At 44.0% G+C, this 16,442-nt stretch overlaps 1 protein-coding gene across 2 annotated transcripts; it reads left to right on the top strand.

Annotated features, from left to right (window-relative positions):
- The first annotated feature begins 2,855 nt into the window (after positions 1-2,855).
- Positions 2,856-9,465, top strand: PRR15 (proline rich 15). 2 transcript variants are annotated; one of them, XM_039390647.1, is made up of 2 exons: positions 2,856-3,058; positions 3,523-7,364. In XM_039390647.1, the coding sequence occupies exon 2, from the start codon at positions 3,532-3,534 to the stop codon at positions 3,895-3,897; it is 366 nt and encodes a 121-aa protein (XP_039246581.1). In that variant the 5' UTR covers positions 2,856-3,058; positions 3,523-3,531; the 3' UTR covers positions 3,898-7,364. The 2 variants fall into 2 exon arrangements, 1 of the variants encoding a protein (XP_039246581.1); XR_005567025.1 differs by lacking the exon at positions 2,856-3,058 and adding an exon at positions 9,299-9,465 and having other exon boundaries at positions 3,509-3,958.
- The last annotated feature ends 6,977 nt before the right edge of the window (positions 9,466-16,442 follow it).

The following is a 16,442-nucleotide window of genomic DNA, read 5'->3' as shown; positions in this document are numbered from 1 at the left end:
GCTTGGTTGGTTTTGGGGTTTTTTTGGCAGGACAGACACAGCCTGGGAATGGATACTGCAGTTCGACAGTCTTAAGCAGCAGCCTGGTATCAACAGGAAAAATGTTCTTCCCCATTATAAAATGGTTGGAGTCCTTCCTGTGGTTATTCAAGTAAAAGCTAAGATTTGAGATGCTGCTACTACTTGAAAATCTAAATCTAGAAGAACTGATGTTACTGCTGGTTTCTTCTGAGTAGACAGCCTGATGCAGATGGGAACCAATTCTTTGTTTGGTCTTTTCCTGTACACAGAGGTCCCTTGGTTTAAACTGACATGACATTTAGGCTCTGAGCTCTAAGAGTTCCAAGACCTCCTGAATGCTAAAGGGCCAACTTGTGGCAGCAGGTAGCAGTGTTGCAATTTTCTATGAGCCAATTGCTTAGTTTTATGTCAGGGCAGGGTTAAGAGTTTAAGAATTGAATCTTGAAGAGCCAAACGTTGAATATTGCTGGGAATATGGACGTAAGCAGAGGTTTGTTCCTTATAGGTGCCAGTGCAATATGCTCTTTTCTATATTTGGCTTGAACTTGTCCTTGACATTTGAGAAGCCCAAGTTTCAAACACCCAGTGTACTAGTTGGGTGGTCTGGGGTTTGAGGGTAAATAAGTGATCTGAGAGCAATATTCATTAGCACACTTGATGCTTCAGAGGGCACCATTGGGGTTCCTCGGTATAATTATAACTGCATTTAGTATCAGAGTTTTGGAAACCAAAAGGTTCCACAGCGTTGGGAAGGCTGATGCCTGAAGTGGACAGTGCCTCTCTTCTCCTGCAAGTAGAGATGGGTCCCCTCAACACAGTTAGGTAAGAGTGTGGTTTGGCAATCTAATTCCAGAGCCCAGTTTCAACTAGAGCACAGTAGGGTCTGCAAAGTTTGGAAAAAGGACAGTGGGAACTGCAATAAGCACTATTTTTTTTCTTTCACTGCAGTAATAATTAGGGTTGTAAGTAAGATTAGTTTGAGAGCTGGCATTAAAGTTAGTCTTTGAGAATCTAAATCTTGAAAATACCAGGGTATTTCTGAATGGTCCAATTGTACACAAAAGAATCATGTTACAATATGGAGGAAAGGCCCTACAGTTTTATTTTGCAGTGTACTGGGTCATCTTCCAGAATCCTGGACATCCATCCTATCTGGGACTACAAAACTCTACTACTTTTTATCCCAGCCTCCTGCAAAGACAGGCAGAATTATTAAATAAATATACTGTCTAACTTCCATGCATTGAAAGAGGCAATAGGGTATTTTACTTTTCCTTTTAAATCAATGTTGTAAATATAAGCATACTGAAGGAATGCAACAAGTACTGTTGCAGCAAGAAAGGGAGAGCGCATACATTTTCACTTTCAGAATTGTTTTTATATAAACATGAACCTTAGTGACAATCTGGTGGAACAGCATGTTGTGGCTTTCAAAAGCAGAGCAGGTTTTGCTGTCCTCCTGCACCACCACATACACATACAGGCATCACCCTCCCACTCACACATCTCTTACAAAGCTTTCCAACCTGCCTCTCTCTTTTCAGTAGACCCTGCTTTCAGCACAGTGTCAAAAAGGGCAAAACTCTTCCTTCGGATGATTCTTTGAAATGGGTTTAACTGAAAAAAACACACTGATTTGAAGTAAGTTTGGCATTTTGTGAGCCCTTTTGTGAAAAGGGCTTTTACAAATAAAAACTATCTTTATTTCAACATAAATTCCCTTTTTCCCAGGCACTTCCCTGGGACACAAGATGAGCAGACATGCTGGTGTTCTCTTTCCCTACAAGTGAGTAGCAAAGCAGTAAGTCATATTCACATGGAGAAACTTTACTCTGTGGTCTGTTGCTGTCCTTGGCCCAAAAAAGCCTGATGCCCTGGTGCTATGCATCTCAGAAAATGTTAGTTGCTTACTTGTTAGGAGGGAATGTAAAGGCCATATTTTGTTACTGTTTTATTCCATAGGAGAAAGGTTTTGCTGCTGATAGTAGTTAGTATGATAGACAGTTTGGAGTACTTCAAGTGTGTGCACATATGCTTTCCTATCCAAAAGCCTTTGGATTTGTAGATCCCAATCTACAGAGTAAAGTGCATGCCCTAGGCTCCTCTCCCTCAGTAACCTGCATTGACCAATTTCCATACTTATCTTTATGGGTTTTTCAGGGAAGCTTCAAGTAGTAGAAGTTGATCTGCAAGAGAAGATGAAGCTGAAATATGATGCTTTCATGAACTCCTCCACACCATCACAGTCAACTTTGAGTAACCGTGTAGCCGATGGGAAGAGTACTATGGATCAAATGCATATTACATGGCATAGTTCTCCAAAGAACAAATCACTACTTTTAACACATGGTGTGGCACAAGCAAATCTTTTTTCTCCTTTCTGGATGAATAAAAACAGGTAAAGCTGTATGGCCATATATCCATTATCACAAAGAAATTCAGAGTCCCGATACTAAACCAGTTCAAATACAAATATCAGACTGCACAGTCTGACCTACAGCTCCGTTCATTTTTAAAGATGGGCAGTTAAATACAATTCTATTTTCTTCAAGGCTATCCACCCACGCACATCCATCACGTGCACAAACAAAAAGTAGTGATATTTTGTTTCAGCCATGCACACTGGCAACACCGCGGCCGTCCACGCTTGGCAGCCCTGGATTTCATTACGCGCTCACAGTGCTGCCTCACCTGCGCTGAGGGGTCCACCTCCTTCTCCTTTTCCTCTTCTCCCCTGACTCTCCACTCCGGCAGGGTACACCGACCTTTCCCCGCCCCACGGAGCCGAGCCCGGCTCCTCCTCGGCGGCCACTCCCCGCCCCGCACGGCGGGAGCCGGGCAGGTGAGCGGGAGCCGCCCCCCGCCCCGCCCACGGGGTCGAGCCGCGGGGCCGGCCGGCACCTGCCGCCGCACCGCACTGTGTACCGCTTCGCTCCTTCCCTCCTCCCCGGCGGCGGCGGCGGCGGCGGCGGTGGAGGCGGCTGCGCTTCCCAGTAGGGCAGGAGAGCGCTCCCGCAGCGGCGGGCGGGCGCCGCAGGTCAGTGTCACCTCCCGCACCTGCTGCGCCGGCAGCCAGCGGGGCGGCGGGAGGAGGGAGGGAGGGAGGGAGCGGCGCCTCATCGCAGGAGCCTCAGGACGCGCCGGGCTCCCGGCCCCCCGGCCCCGTCCCGCGGGGCGGCAGCAGCCCCAAGGTACCGGACTTTGGGTCAACTTCTGGGGACGGGGTTGGCGGGTCCAGGCAGCGGGTCTGGCCGCTCGGCTCCCGTCGCTCTGCCGGCTGCGCACGGGGGCGGGCGGCGCTCCGGAGCCACTCTCCGGGGCGCAGAACGCTCTCTCCGCGCCCGCCCCGCTGCCCCCGCAGGTCCCGTCCGTCCCTCCCCGCGGGGCCGCTCCCGGGGTGCCGGGCGGGCAGCGCTGCTGGAGAAGAGGGGTCCCGGCGCCGCCCGAGCTGGGTGGCAGTGCCCGGCTGCCAACCCGCCCTCGCCTGCTTCCTCCCCGCAGGAGCCCGAGATGGCGGACAGCGCCGCGGCCACCGCCGCTCCCCGCGCCGCCGTGAAGGGCGGCTCGGCGGCGCCCTGGTGGAAATCGCTGACCAGCAAGAAGAAGCACAAGGAAGCGGCGGCAGCCCCGCCGCCCCCCGCCGCCAGCGAGACCTCCGCCGACCCCCCCAGCCCCGACGGCCGGGAGGAGCAGCCTCCCCCCTTCGGCAGCGGCGACGCCGCGGGGACGGGCGGCGGGAGCCGGCGGAGCCTCCGGGTGTCCCACTCGGGCCGCTTCAAGGAGCGGCGGAAGGTGCGCACCTCGCTGCTCGGCGACGGCCCCGAGGTCTTCGACGGCGGCGGCGCCCCAGGCCATGCCGCCCAAGGGGACGAGTAGCCCAGCAGGACCTTGCCGAGGAGCTGCCACTGGACGGGTGGCCGGAGGACTGGCTGGACAGGTAGCCGGAGTCAGTGACTGCCCCACAGCTGGGCATGGTCCCATGAGTGACATGGGGGCGTCTGGCCGCGGCCTCCCCAACCCCGACGAGACGCTGCGGGGAATCCGGCGTCTCCGCCAGATGAGGGAATCGTGTGCTGTGTTACATGAACACCGCCAAGACCAAACCCCTAGATGACGGGACGATGTGATTGTCTTAAAAAAAAATAACACAAATAAATACCCCACTCCCTCTACTGTGGTGAGCGGACTCAAGGTGCTATCCCAGGGCCGACACTGGGGGTTTCTGAACCTTCCCCCAGCCCTTGCCAGGAGCCAACAAGGCCTGACTTCTCAGGCCTATGACCCAGCTCCTTTTGGCTCTCAAGCCGAGGAGGTGCTTTGCTGCTTTCATCTCACACACTGTCTTATCGAAGGAGGGGGGGAACAAAGTGCTCTTATCTAGTTTCAGGGCCAAGGACCTCCGGCAGTGCCGTAAGTGCTCCTGCCCTGTGCTAGCTGACACGCAGTGAACCCACCCTCCTTCCCCTGTGGGGGTCAAAAGAGAGGTATTGCAAAGGGCCGGCTCCTGAATTCGCCCATGCCCCACATCACATCGCATTTAAATATGCAAAAGGCAGGACCATGCTGGTTTTCTCCCTTTTCTTACTGTGTAATGATAAGCAGGTTTTTCACAGGCTGGTCTCTCAGTTCTGTTACAGAGGGAGGCCTGTGTTGTGTAGGAATTTGCACTATTTACCCAGGGGATACATGATTTTTGCATAATTGGTGATAACTGGCATAATGAAGTTCCAATGAAGAAATTGTGTAATGAAATGTAAACACCGTTTTGGGAGATGAGACCAGCCCTGGAGAGCACAAGCAGGGTTGTACTCCTAATGTGGAATAGGCTTGGGCACCGCTGAAAATGTTCTTTGCTATTACCATCTCCAAGGCTTGTGAAGTAAGGTTGTGTCCCAGGATTTCTTCTGATAGCAAGATCATGTGCTTTAACTCAAGAAGCTCCCTCTAACAGTTCCTATATTTTTGGACAAAGTAAATATAAACCAGATTTGTACTGGTGGTGTGCCTTACAGAGCAAATGCAGCTAAAAGTTCTTAGCAATTTCCCATTTCTTGATAGTAGGTGATGTAGCAACAGATGATTTATTTATTTTAAATGCATTCACAATATACTTTATATTGTTAAAATGGTTTTAGACGTTTTCTGAATGTGAGATATTACATAGTGGTAGGGACTGAAAATTATTTCCTAGCAGTCAGATATTACACAGTTATGATTTTGTTTGGTTGTAACTAATCATATAAGGTCAATTAAAAATAAAAAGAGACTGGAAAGGAAACAAGAGCTGAGATCCAAGTGAATATATGGATTAAACCAGTCACTGACAATCACTGAAATGGTATACTAGATGCTGGGCAAGTGCCCCGTGGTTCAATGTGTGTAATAATACTTCGAAAGCTCCTGTGCAATAAACTCAGACAACATAGCTGCAGAGGTGCTCACTGGTGCTTCACTCAACTAGTCCTTCAAACTCTGGAACTCAAGGATGAAGGGACTGTAGCATCAAATCTATTTCCATAAAAGCTTTTTTCCCACCCAATGTTTAGCTATATGCTTTTTTTTATTTCATTTAGTAAAACTACAAGGTTCTGGGTTTGGACTGCCTTTTTATGTTGCTGGCTACATGCTGACCAAGCGGAGAGCCGGGGAGTTGTGGGGCAAGCTCTGAAAAGTTTCTCCTCAAAGTTGCTTTTCTTAAGTGAGGCCTCTTCAGTCAAGGGGCATCTGAAATCCTTCTCTAGAGAAGAAGCAATTGGAGCAAACCTAGCCTTGGAAAAAGGGTGTGAGAGAGAAGGAGGAAAGTTTAAAAGCTGGGAGTGGAGAGAGAGATGAACTGTATTTCAGCTCCAGTTAGCCTGGAGTGGGGGGAAAGGAGGCCGAAAGGGGTGGCTTTTCTGCCAGAGTTGTCATACTACCTTTAGAAGGCAACATGTTCATGTTTATTACAGGCTAAAATAGTTGGTCTGTATATATGTATTCTAGGGTCCAAAGAAACTTTTTTGTATTTGTATGTCCAAAATGGAAGAACGAGTAAGCAGATACTGCAGTGATGAGTTTCTTAACTCCTATGTCTGGTTTAGTCTGAATTCTGTGAGGGTCAGATCCTCAGAACTATCCAGAGGCTGGAGAATGAATGCAGACTAGTGTTTTATACATCTCATGTGGATGCTTTTCTGCATTTTGAATCCTTACACTGTTGCGAAAATACAATTCCCTCCTCTCTTCTTTACCTCGAAGCTGACTTGTTCTGCAGTGAACCTCCATTTGCTCTTTGGAAACATCTCAAGTTTATTAGTTGCAAGTGTTTACCTAGACACAAGAAATCTCCAATTTGGGTTTTATTTGAGAAGTCTGGTATGCTATTCAGATGGCTGCTGCTAAGATTCAATATCAATGCTGGTTAATATGTGACTAAATATTAGCCATGTCTTAATCCATGTGTACGGTACTTTCAGCTTGGAAATTTAGTCAGAATACAAAGTCAATAAATGCACATAAAATGCCTCACAGCCCTCCTCCATCTTTATCCTGACCTTGAGCTGTGGGAAGGAGACGTAATTCTATCTTCCTGCTCAGTCAAATCCTTGCTTCAATGAATTTGATAGCAGCCACTGAAAAACTAGATCCATGAGAAAACAGGGTGACTGCCTCGTCTCACTTTCCCCACCCTCTGCACACGGGCCACACAGCAATATCTTCAGGTTGGTGCTGACCTGTGTACCATAGTGAGGAGGGAGAAGTCCTGTGGCCCTAACCAACCTGTAGCACAGAAATGGTCCTCTTGTTTCTCTGCCTGAGCATCAGATAAAGCTTAAGTAATCTATACGCATGTAAATGAATTAAGCTGATACAGAAAAAAAACCAGCATTTTATGGAGCACCTGAATATTTTTTTTAATCCTTGAAGTGGAGAAAGTTCAGCCTTTCTTATGTATGGGAGAATGCTTGCTCTGTTACAAGGATAGTGTATTTCTGTGCAAGGATAGTGGATTCTGTGCATTCTTAGTATAGGCATTTTTCTCCTTTCTGATCATGCATCAGAAATTAAGTTTAGAAAATAGGGTGACTGAGAAAGTACTTGCTGTTTATTTTTAAAAGCAAACAGTGACATATTGACAAAATAAATGGAAATAAGCAGATGAGGTGAACGACAGCTGAGTCAGTTGTAGTGAAATTTTCTTAATATTATTCCCAGATACTAAGGATGCAGATTTGGGGCCAAAAAATAAATATTTAGCAAATAGAGTGAACTTTTCAAATAACTTTGCAAAGTATATGCTTGTTTATTCCTGCTTTTGCCAAAACTAAAAATAAATCTTGGAGTACTTGCCTGGTGAATCATTCCCTGCTTTTGTAGGCTGGTCAGTCTGGACCTCAACAAAGATTATAGGGAGCACCTGCAGAAAATGATCCTGAATTGGAAACACTGGAATGAATGCCTTGTAAGCCTCAAGACTTCTAACCTTAGATGTTATGTCAGAGTATGACTTTAATTGAACTGAACGAATGGAGAGGGAGCCTTACTGTTTAGGAGAGGAAATGGATCTTCACTGTTAGGTTTTTTGCATTGTGTTTTTTGTTTGTTTTTTTATTATTATTTGGGGGGAGGTTAGTTCTCTCTTCCCTGTAGTGTTACCAATGATAATTTTATATTTGAAATAACATCCACTGGTCAGACTGTGTGACTAACACGTCTGTTCTAGAACAAGCAGCAGTCACAAGTATTGAGGCCATGTTACTGAGAACACAGCTGTGCTGGACAGGGCACATCTCCAGGATGAAGGACCACCGCCTCCCTAAGATCTTGCTTTATGGTGAACTTGCCACCAGCTGCTGCATGAGGGGAGCCCTGAAGAGAAGATACAAGGACTCCCTGAAACAACATCTCAGCCTTGGCCATATTGATCAACATAACTGGTCTACTCTGGCCTCAAATTGGGAGGTCTGGAGACACACCTGCTGATGCTTTTGAGAAAGCACGCAGGGTCACTCTCGAGGAGAAAAGACAACGCAGAAGGATTCATGTCTTGCAAAATATGCCACCTAAGGAGTCTTTCTGTTGTGCCTTTTGCAACCGGACGTGCCTGTCCCGTATTGGCCTTTTTAGCCGCCAACACGCTTGTAACAAACGTGGGTAGAGCCCTTCCCAAATCTTTGTTTGCGAAGCCCAGCCATGATGATTCGAAATATCAAGTCTGTTGTCCGTAGGCAAGATAACCTCGTATGAAGGCTAAAATCTGAAGGATAGAACTCCCAGCCTTGGCCTGGCCAGTGCAGCTGGATGCTCCACTTAAAGCCCATGTTTAATTTGGCTCATTTAAACAGCTGATATCTAGTTGGAAGACAAGCTGTTTCAAGTGCGGGTACAAACTGGAAGCTCATTTTGCTGCCTTTTGGGATCCTATCTGGTATGGCAAAACAACCCCAAACCCGATATTTTTTAAGATGTCTTTTAAAAGCTGGGGCGAGAGACATTTGGTTATAGAATGATATTTGAGACCATATAATTACACCCTTTTGAAAAACAAACCTTTCCCCTTCATCACTAATTTATTGTAAATAAGACAGGAGGCCTGCCGACTGAGATTTTTTATTTCAGAATAAAACAAGAGGTAAAGTTGCTCAATTTTATAGACATCAGAAGTAGTGAAGTAGTTTATCAGTTTTATTCTTAATGACACATCTGAAATTCACAAATAGCTCTAAGAATCAGTACGTGGATGTACTCTTCAACTAAAGCATATTGATTAGCAGCTGCAGCATACAAATTTGATTTACTACCACTTTATCTAGATAAAGCAATATAACATCAGATAATACATGTTTTGAGGATAGCAAATAGCTTTCCTTGATAGCTGTAAGGCATGATTTTAAATGAAAAATTTACTCCGGTGAATAATCCTCATCAGATCTAAACATCATGTTTCATGTGAGTAAAGTGAGTTAGAATGTTTTTTCAGGGTATTAGTTGCCAGATTATCAGATGTTTTGGGATGTGTAAAATAGGCTTGATTCTCAGACATAAGCCTGTGTGTACTGTGAATCTTCTGCTGCCTGTTTGCAATGCCTCAGGTCTTTCCCCTGATCAGAAGTTACTGTTCATCATGTTAGTTCCTTTTACACTAAGGAGGTAAAAAGCATGACTCTTCTTGTTACTGGAAATAAGAACCATACCTTTGTATGCCTGTTGAAGTGAAAATAAGAGGTACTGTGCACTTGAACTTTGGTGACTCACTTGGTTTTTTTCACTGCTGACTTAAGTACATTTTACTTTCCAGGTCTTTGTTTTATCCTCAGTCTGTAAATGTTTGAGCAGAGAAACCATCCGCTGATCTCACAAGAACCTGCCCAGTGACAGGAGTGGGCAGCACTTCAGTGGCCAAAGGAAAATGAAAGATCTGTTGCCGGACTCATTCCCACTCAATTTTATGAACAGGAGCAGAACTGAGCCTTAGTCTAGATGCTGGAACTATGACTACTTGTGAAAGAGAAGGAGATTCATAGTCTGTGCATTCTGGGCTGTGTTTATCTTGGCATGTGCTTTCAGTGACAGAAGTTTCTAAAAATCAGGGTTGGTTTACCAGTCCTGTTTAACATCGTTGGGTTCAGGTCTAGAAGCATGGTGTAAACTTCAGAGAGAAACCCTGCCAACCATGCTACCTCAAAATGCTGTAGCTCAGACCTCTCTGCAAGGAGGAGGAGAAAAAAACCCATATTTTATGACTTCTTTATTCTTGGGTTCTTTTCTTCGTATACTAGTGCTATAACAATCTCCTTGCTGGACCCTGAAACAGCTAGAGAAGTAGAATTTATGAAATAGGCAGATGTACAGAATATACATTTTGCACTGCCATACATTTGAGGTAGAGATGAACCAGCAACTAGATATTACACTGGGTATTTAAAGGTAGTTTATTTCTTCCTGCAAGGCTAGGAAGCTATGGTTTGTTCCTGGCTCAGTTCTCAACTGGCTAACAGTAGATATGAAAATGCCTCCAGGTAATATATTAGCTATCACAGGTGTTAATTAACATCTACTGAATTGCATCTGAAATGGAAAACAGTGGGAAAGTGAGGAATCACATTAGAACAGCAAACATTGCTGACCATGATTGAAATCACATAAGATCTGAAAGCTGAGGCCCCATTTTAAATGACCGGTTGAAGCACATAAAATATTACCTGTTTTTGTTGATCACAGCTATTTTTCCTTAATCCATATGTTTTTATTTTTCCTCTGTAATAATTTGCAGTAAGTTACCTTTTTAATGAGTATTCATATGCACTATACATTACCTCTCTAGTTTTATTTATTGGTTTTCACTCTTTCATGCTGGAACAGAAATTAGGCTGAGCTTGTCCCCTGCAAACCCTTTCCACAAAATTTGAAGATACACCTATGTCTTATGCCTAAACCTAAACTCAAATTCATAACAATACGTTGCAATTGTGGAGAGCTCTGGAGTAGTGAGTTCACCTGAAGAGTGATCCTTTCATCTTCTTAAAAAAAAATGTGCCGTGCCTACTTTATAGAAAGGAAATTCAAGATATAGGACTAAAGTAAAGCTCATAAGTACCTGAACAAAGTTATGCATATAGGTGGAGACCAGAAATCAGGCTATGCCGAAACTACCTAATAAAACTAAGGTATAATAAGAGATGGTAAGAGGTTCAAATGGGCTTTCTAAAGTTTTAGATCCATGAGAGGAACTTTTGGATATGTGGGAGTTTTAGCATGACTTAAACTTTATACATCGTTGTGCAGTGACTTCCAGTACAGTTACTGATACTGTGCATTGTAATCTGCGGCTGGGACTTCAACAAGAACCACAGAAACAGGCAGAAGTGGAGTTGCATTTGTGGCATTGGCATCCCACTTGCACATATAGGAAAAACAATTTAGTTATATCCTAAGGTGTGTATTTAAACCAGTGTGATTGTGTGGCTATGTATCTCTCCTTGTGCAGCTGCAGATTTCCAATGTGGTCAAAGGGTCACATTGACAAAAGCATTGAGGTGTCTGATTCCATTTACCTTAGTGGTGTCTCAGTACCCTCACGGATCTAAGCTTCAGTAAAATCTCACAAGAGAGGGAGTGTAGTTATACAAAACTATCAAAACTGTACTAAGGTGAGAAAGTTAAAAAGGAAAATTTCTGGTTTATTTACCAATGCAAATGGAGTTAACAATGCAAAAGAGCTGCCTGGTAACACATGTATTTTTTATTCTGTATTTTCATCTGTTTGAGCCAAAGGAGTGTAGCTCCTTTCTCCCCTTCTCCCTGGTATATTCTTGCTTTCCAGCTGCTATTTGATCTTTCTCAGTCTTGACTTGAAATTATTCCTCAGGCCCGTGTAGCATTTCGGCAGAGCTATTGTCCTTTTGTCTGGTGCCTGTAGATCAGCTTTTAATGCTAAACAGCTTCTTTATAAACCCCAATGAAACCTTCTCTCTTGCTTTTTGTTTGTGTTGAGAACAATACCAAAGGTTGAAGAGCGTTTTAAGTCCTGAGGTGTGCAGAGCCCCCCCCATCCCGCCCTGTGTTTCAGTGTTAGTTACAGCTTTGGCCTTGACCTGTTTTGCTTTGCCAGCCAGAATAGGGCACACCCTCACACAGCACAATACAAAACCATTTAATTAAGAGCTATTCAAGCTCTTTTTTTAAATATTTGCATCAAAAAATGCCCAAGAAGCAGCCATACGACACCTTTTGAAACTCTGCAATCCAGAGCAGAAACCAGCAGTACAATTTTAACCTGCTTTTGGGTCTGAACCATCAGTGTAAAGAGTCTCAGCTTGTTCCCAAGGCTGGAGAAAGGTCAGTTGCCAAGGCTTTGCTGGTCCTTTATGGCATGTGTATGCTCCGTAACAGTTTTTACAAGTGATACCAAAAAGTGTCTGCTGTTTGGGGAGAGGCAAAAATGGCAGCACAAATATGGCTTTTTGAGATTGGTAACTTCTGCGTGCAAATACCCAGTGTGCATAGCAAGTGGGATATTTTCAGGATGTATGTCACACCTAGCCTTTGGTATTTTCAGATAAGATTCCACCTGTGTACATGTGAAGGATTTGCTTTTAGACGTGGACCTGTGCAAATCAGCATGCAGGAAGCATTTTGAAATTGTTGTCCTTCCTGTCTTGCTTGGGAATTGTAGCATTGGCTGGAGCACCCCTGCACACCCCATGTGACTCTTCAGTGGCACCAAACCTGAGGAGGCTCTGAGTCTTCCACACCTCTCTTAGAGCACCTTTAGTCCCTTTAGTCCCTTTAGAGGAAAGGAGGCTTGCTCAACCAGCAAAATGAAAACTGAAAGCTACTACTGGCAGACTTAATGATACAGAGATCCTGGAGAAGCTCATCTTAATCATCTTTGCCAAATCAAAGCTACTTGTGGGAACTGTGTTGCTGCTGCCTATTGCTCTAACAACTCTATCACCTGCTTTCATCTGCCTTTAAGTATCATGGTAATATCATTTGGATATATTTGACAGATTTGAGAAGCAGCGTGGTTTGCTGAAAGCTTGACTAAGGAAAGAATCTTCAGAAAAGTCATTTTTATGTGGTAAAGCAGCTAATTTTTGGGGGAGGGATGCCCCTGTCTAAGGTCCATATCTGTTGATGAACACAACCATGGAATTCTTACAAATGTGAGTGGCAGGATCTTATCTGAAGATGTAGCTGACTGTGGGGATGGGTCTAGGTGTCCTTACACTCCAGTAGGAAGAGGTGCATGCTCTGAAGCATTTTAAGCCTCAGGCTCGTCATCCTTTCTGATGGATGAGATCCCAACATGTAGAAAATGTGCAGACTTTTCACTCATATAATTGGTTTAAGAAAGGCACACTTACAGTCCTTTTTTTATGCTGATGGCAGTGTATCATCACTGTGCCATTTTAATCAGTCTTACAGCTGCTCTGTTACCCTACACTGTTAATCTTCACTCTGAACCTACCCAGAGGCTATTAAATATATGCCTGAAGATGAAGATGTCTTGAGGTATCAGGTAGTTAGAGAAACCTGCCCATCCAATAGACTGGGAAGATTTGTGGCCCCAAGTCTCTCTCCTGACAGATGTAGGTCTGAGTCCCCTCAGGCATGAGGGAAACAAAATTGTGGGAGCCACCTTCCTTGTAAGTGCTTTAAATGTCAGATTAGGTATCTCAGTGCTCTTGATGGGCCTCAAAAATGATTAAGCAAATTCCAGTGAGAAAAGTCCATGGAGAACTATTACCCAGAAATGGGATTATAACCCCCCAATGGATATTTCTCAGTCGGCATTGATCTCTTGTCACAAGTGGGAGAGCATAGCAGCAGAGTAATCCCATGTTCTTCCTGTTCAGGAGATGAGAAAAAAGCATATTTGCTATTAATTACTGTCACAGAGTGCTGGACTAGATGGATGTTTGGTCTGACCTGCTAAAAACCTGTCTCTTGTTAACAAAAAATAAAAGCAAGCCCTATGTGGCTTTGTGGAAGAAATTATGCTGGCTCTTGAGCTCTGCGAGGTATCCTAGGCTCTGGAGGTGACCTTGATGAAAGCATGTCCCAGCAGAAAGATAGGACACAAAATGCTCAGCACTTTCACCTGAACCCAGTATCTGAGCTTTGAGGAGTCCCAGCCTAGAGTGCAGTCGAAAAACTGAAGCTCCTTAGTGAACCTGGCTTTGCTGTCATGTCAAAAATAATTTGCACCTGAGCAGTGACACTTTACAAAAAAAGTACAGTAAAGACTAAATTTGTCAGTGCTGGTTTCTCTGTGATTCAAACCTAACAGGAACCTTTTGCAATTGCTACAGCAAGCTATAACCGCTATATTTTATCTAATTGTGGCTGTACTTTTGCACACCATGTACTCATTTATAGGCAGATAGTATTCGCTAAATGCTTTTGAATTCCTCTGCATGGGAGCTTCGTGAACAGAAGGGATGGCTTTCTGCTCCTAGGGGTGAATGAGTACTTGGCAGGAGTTCCTGTGCGTGCACTAAAACATGATGTATCTTTAAAATGCCTTGTCATATTCAGCATTAAAAAAAACCCCAAAAACCAACAAACACAAAAGGCAGCTCCAGGCATGTGCAGGATGACACGACATGCTGGGTTTTATAGCAGTTAAACTGTCCAATGTTCAAACAATAAAATATTCACAATTACACAGTAATAGACAATGTCCTTCCTGTTACAGGGAGAGGCTAATCTGAAAAACTTTTCACCCACATCCTTTGCGAGGTACTCACCTCTTTCCCAGTGGAGACACCCAGACCCAACTCTGTCATCTCCAGGAGCTTTCCCTTTGCAGTAGATGACAGCTTTTACACTCACATACTCATTCTGGTGACTCCAGGTTTTAAACTTACCTACCAAGGAAAATATTTTTTAAATTAGTTATGTTGTAACCTTAAGATGACCTGGAGTGCCCTGGTAAAATCTGCAAGAAGAGTGAGAATTTTACCTGTACAACTCCAGCTGTGTGAGGCTGACCCTTTTGTCTGTACGTAAAATTGCTTAACATTGATCATTTCCTGAGCTGGCACATAGTAGCTTCTTACAGTTTATGTTCTTAGATTAGCTCAGTTGGCTCAAGCATGGTGCTAATAATGCCAAAGGTGTGGGTTTGATCCCCATCATATAGGCCATTCACTTAAGAGTTGGACTTAATGACCCTAGTGGGTCCCTTCCAAGCCAGGACATTCTATGATTTTGTGTGATTCCTCAGCAATAGCCTCAGTCTTATAGAGACTGGCTGTCTTTTTACACTGCTGTAGTAAGCCCAAGGAAAAAAAAATCACTAAAAATGTTTCTTTTGTCATAGGTACTTCACAAACTGTTTAAAAAAAAGAAAAAAAAAATCCAAGATTTTTTTCTAAGGGAACTAATTTCCTCTGTAGCAGGGACTGTTGCAAATTGTATCACCAAGTTGAGGCAGGGAAATCAGACATCTAACTTTTAGTAAATACTGAGATTTTAACCTATAGGAATTGTGACTCTCAGGAGCAATCTACTGCTCACACAAGTGTTTTCTCACCCTCCTGTGAGTTTGAAAATATGCGGTTTACAAGCTGTATTTGTTGGGCACTAACAATAGCTGCTGTTATTGCTTCTGATTCTCTGTCAGAAGCAATCCTTTTTGGAGGATTTAAGCTTTCCATAACACTTAAACCTTTTGCCCTTTGATGCATCAGTCTTAGCACTCACTTTTTTCTCTGAAGTCTCAAGAGGCATGCTGAAATTGCAGATTGGTACTTCAAGAGAAAACACAACCATGAGATTCCAAAAGGTTTTAATCAGACTTTTAATTATCCTAAATATATATAATATAATATAAATATCCTAAAGTTTCATTCATTAGGAACGGGGCTATAAATGTTAATTTTTGTGTTTGCAAGCCTTCCCCTAGACACTGATGACCCAGCTAAGAACACACCTTTCACAGGTTTTCTAAAGCTGTCTCCTATCCACAACTAATAACACACTGTAGGAATAGCTTAATTTGGCTTAAATTTAAGATTACTCTGTATAACTAAATCAGCAGTAAGACAGGCCTATAATTTTATTGGATTCCTTGGGGAGGAAGAGTTAATCTGTGTTCTTAACTCTTATGCAAAAGTATGTTTGAGTGCCTCAGGCATTACAAGGAATGAATGGTTCACTCTGCCAGAAGTGGTGGAGAGCTTTAAAAAATAGCACATAGCTCTCTCTCCAGTTCACTGTATCAACACTGTTTTGTCTTCAGCCTGGAGCAATCTCAGTGGGCACCAAAATAGTTTTTAATCTCTTCTCTGTCTCCTTCCTTAGTAACTCCATTCACATGGTGTGGTTGCTGCTGTCCTCAGCTCAGCTGTGTTTAGCTGCTAAGGCATAGGTGACAGGTTCTTCACTCTGAATTCTCTATTTAAGGCTTTTTAACTTCCCATCTGCATGTGCTAAGTAGCTCTGCTTTCTGCTGACTTAGAAAAGCTGATCAATGGATGTCTCCCACACTGCATTCACTCACACTGACAGCTCCACAGAAAGCCATGAGATGCTGCACAAGACCCATACTCGATCAACAATCTGCTTCTGAAAATATCCAAGAGGGAACCTAGAAGTGGGAGCCAGAAATCTACAGGGAAGTCTCTCCCCCACCCAGAGCATGAGGAACATAGTTCATTCTTCATGCTTTTGCCACGAGTGCTATAAATGCTGTTAGGTTTGAACTGTAAATTGTGCAAGGGCTGAAAGGTTAAAGGAGTAGGAAGACTAGCAGCTGAGGAGTAGGACATCATATGCTCTGTGTTGGTTACAGATACAGCAGGGTAACCTGCCAGAAAGGAACAAGGCATGACAGTATGTCTGCAGAAGTGACATCCATCATAGAACAGCTTTGGATGTAAATATTTATGTATGTTGTGTGCTCTTTGATGGGCAAGCACTCTGCTTTGGTA

This window comes from Pipra filicauda, unplaced genomic scaffold (assembly GCF_003945595.2).
Source record: "Pipra filicauda isolate LSUMZ 115617 unplaced genomic scaffold, ASM394559v2 scaffold84_size4826128_pilon, whole genome shotgun sequence".
Classification (NCBI taxonomy): Eukaryota; Metazoa; Chordata; class Aves; order Passeriformes; family Pipridae; genus Pipra; species Pipra filicauda.
This window is presented reverse-complemented; position numbering and strand designations above follow the sequence as displayed.

Excerpts from the sequence above, each read along its gene's own strand:
- PRR15 (XM_039390647.1), top strand. The coding sequence starts at position 3,532 with ATGGCGGACAGCGCCGCGGCCACCGCCGCTCCCCGCGCCGCCGTGAAG.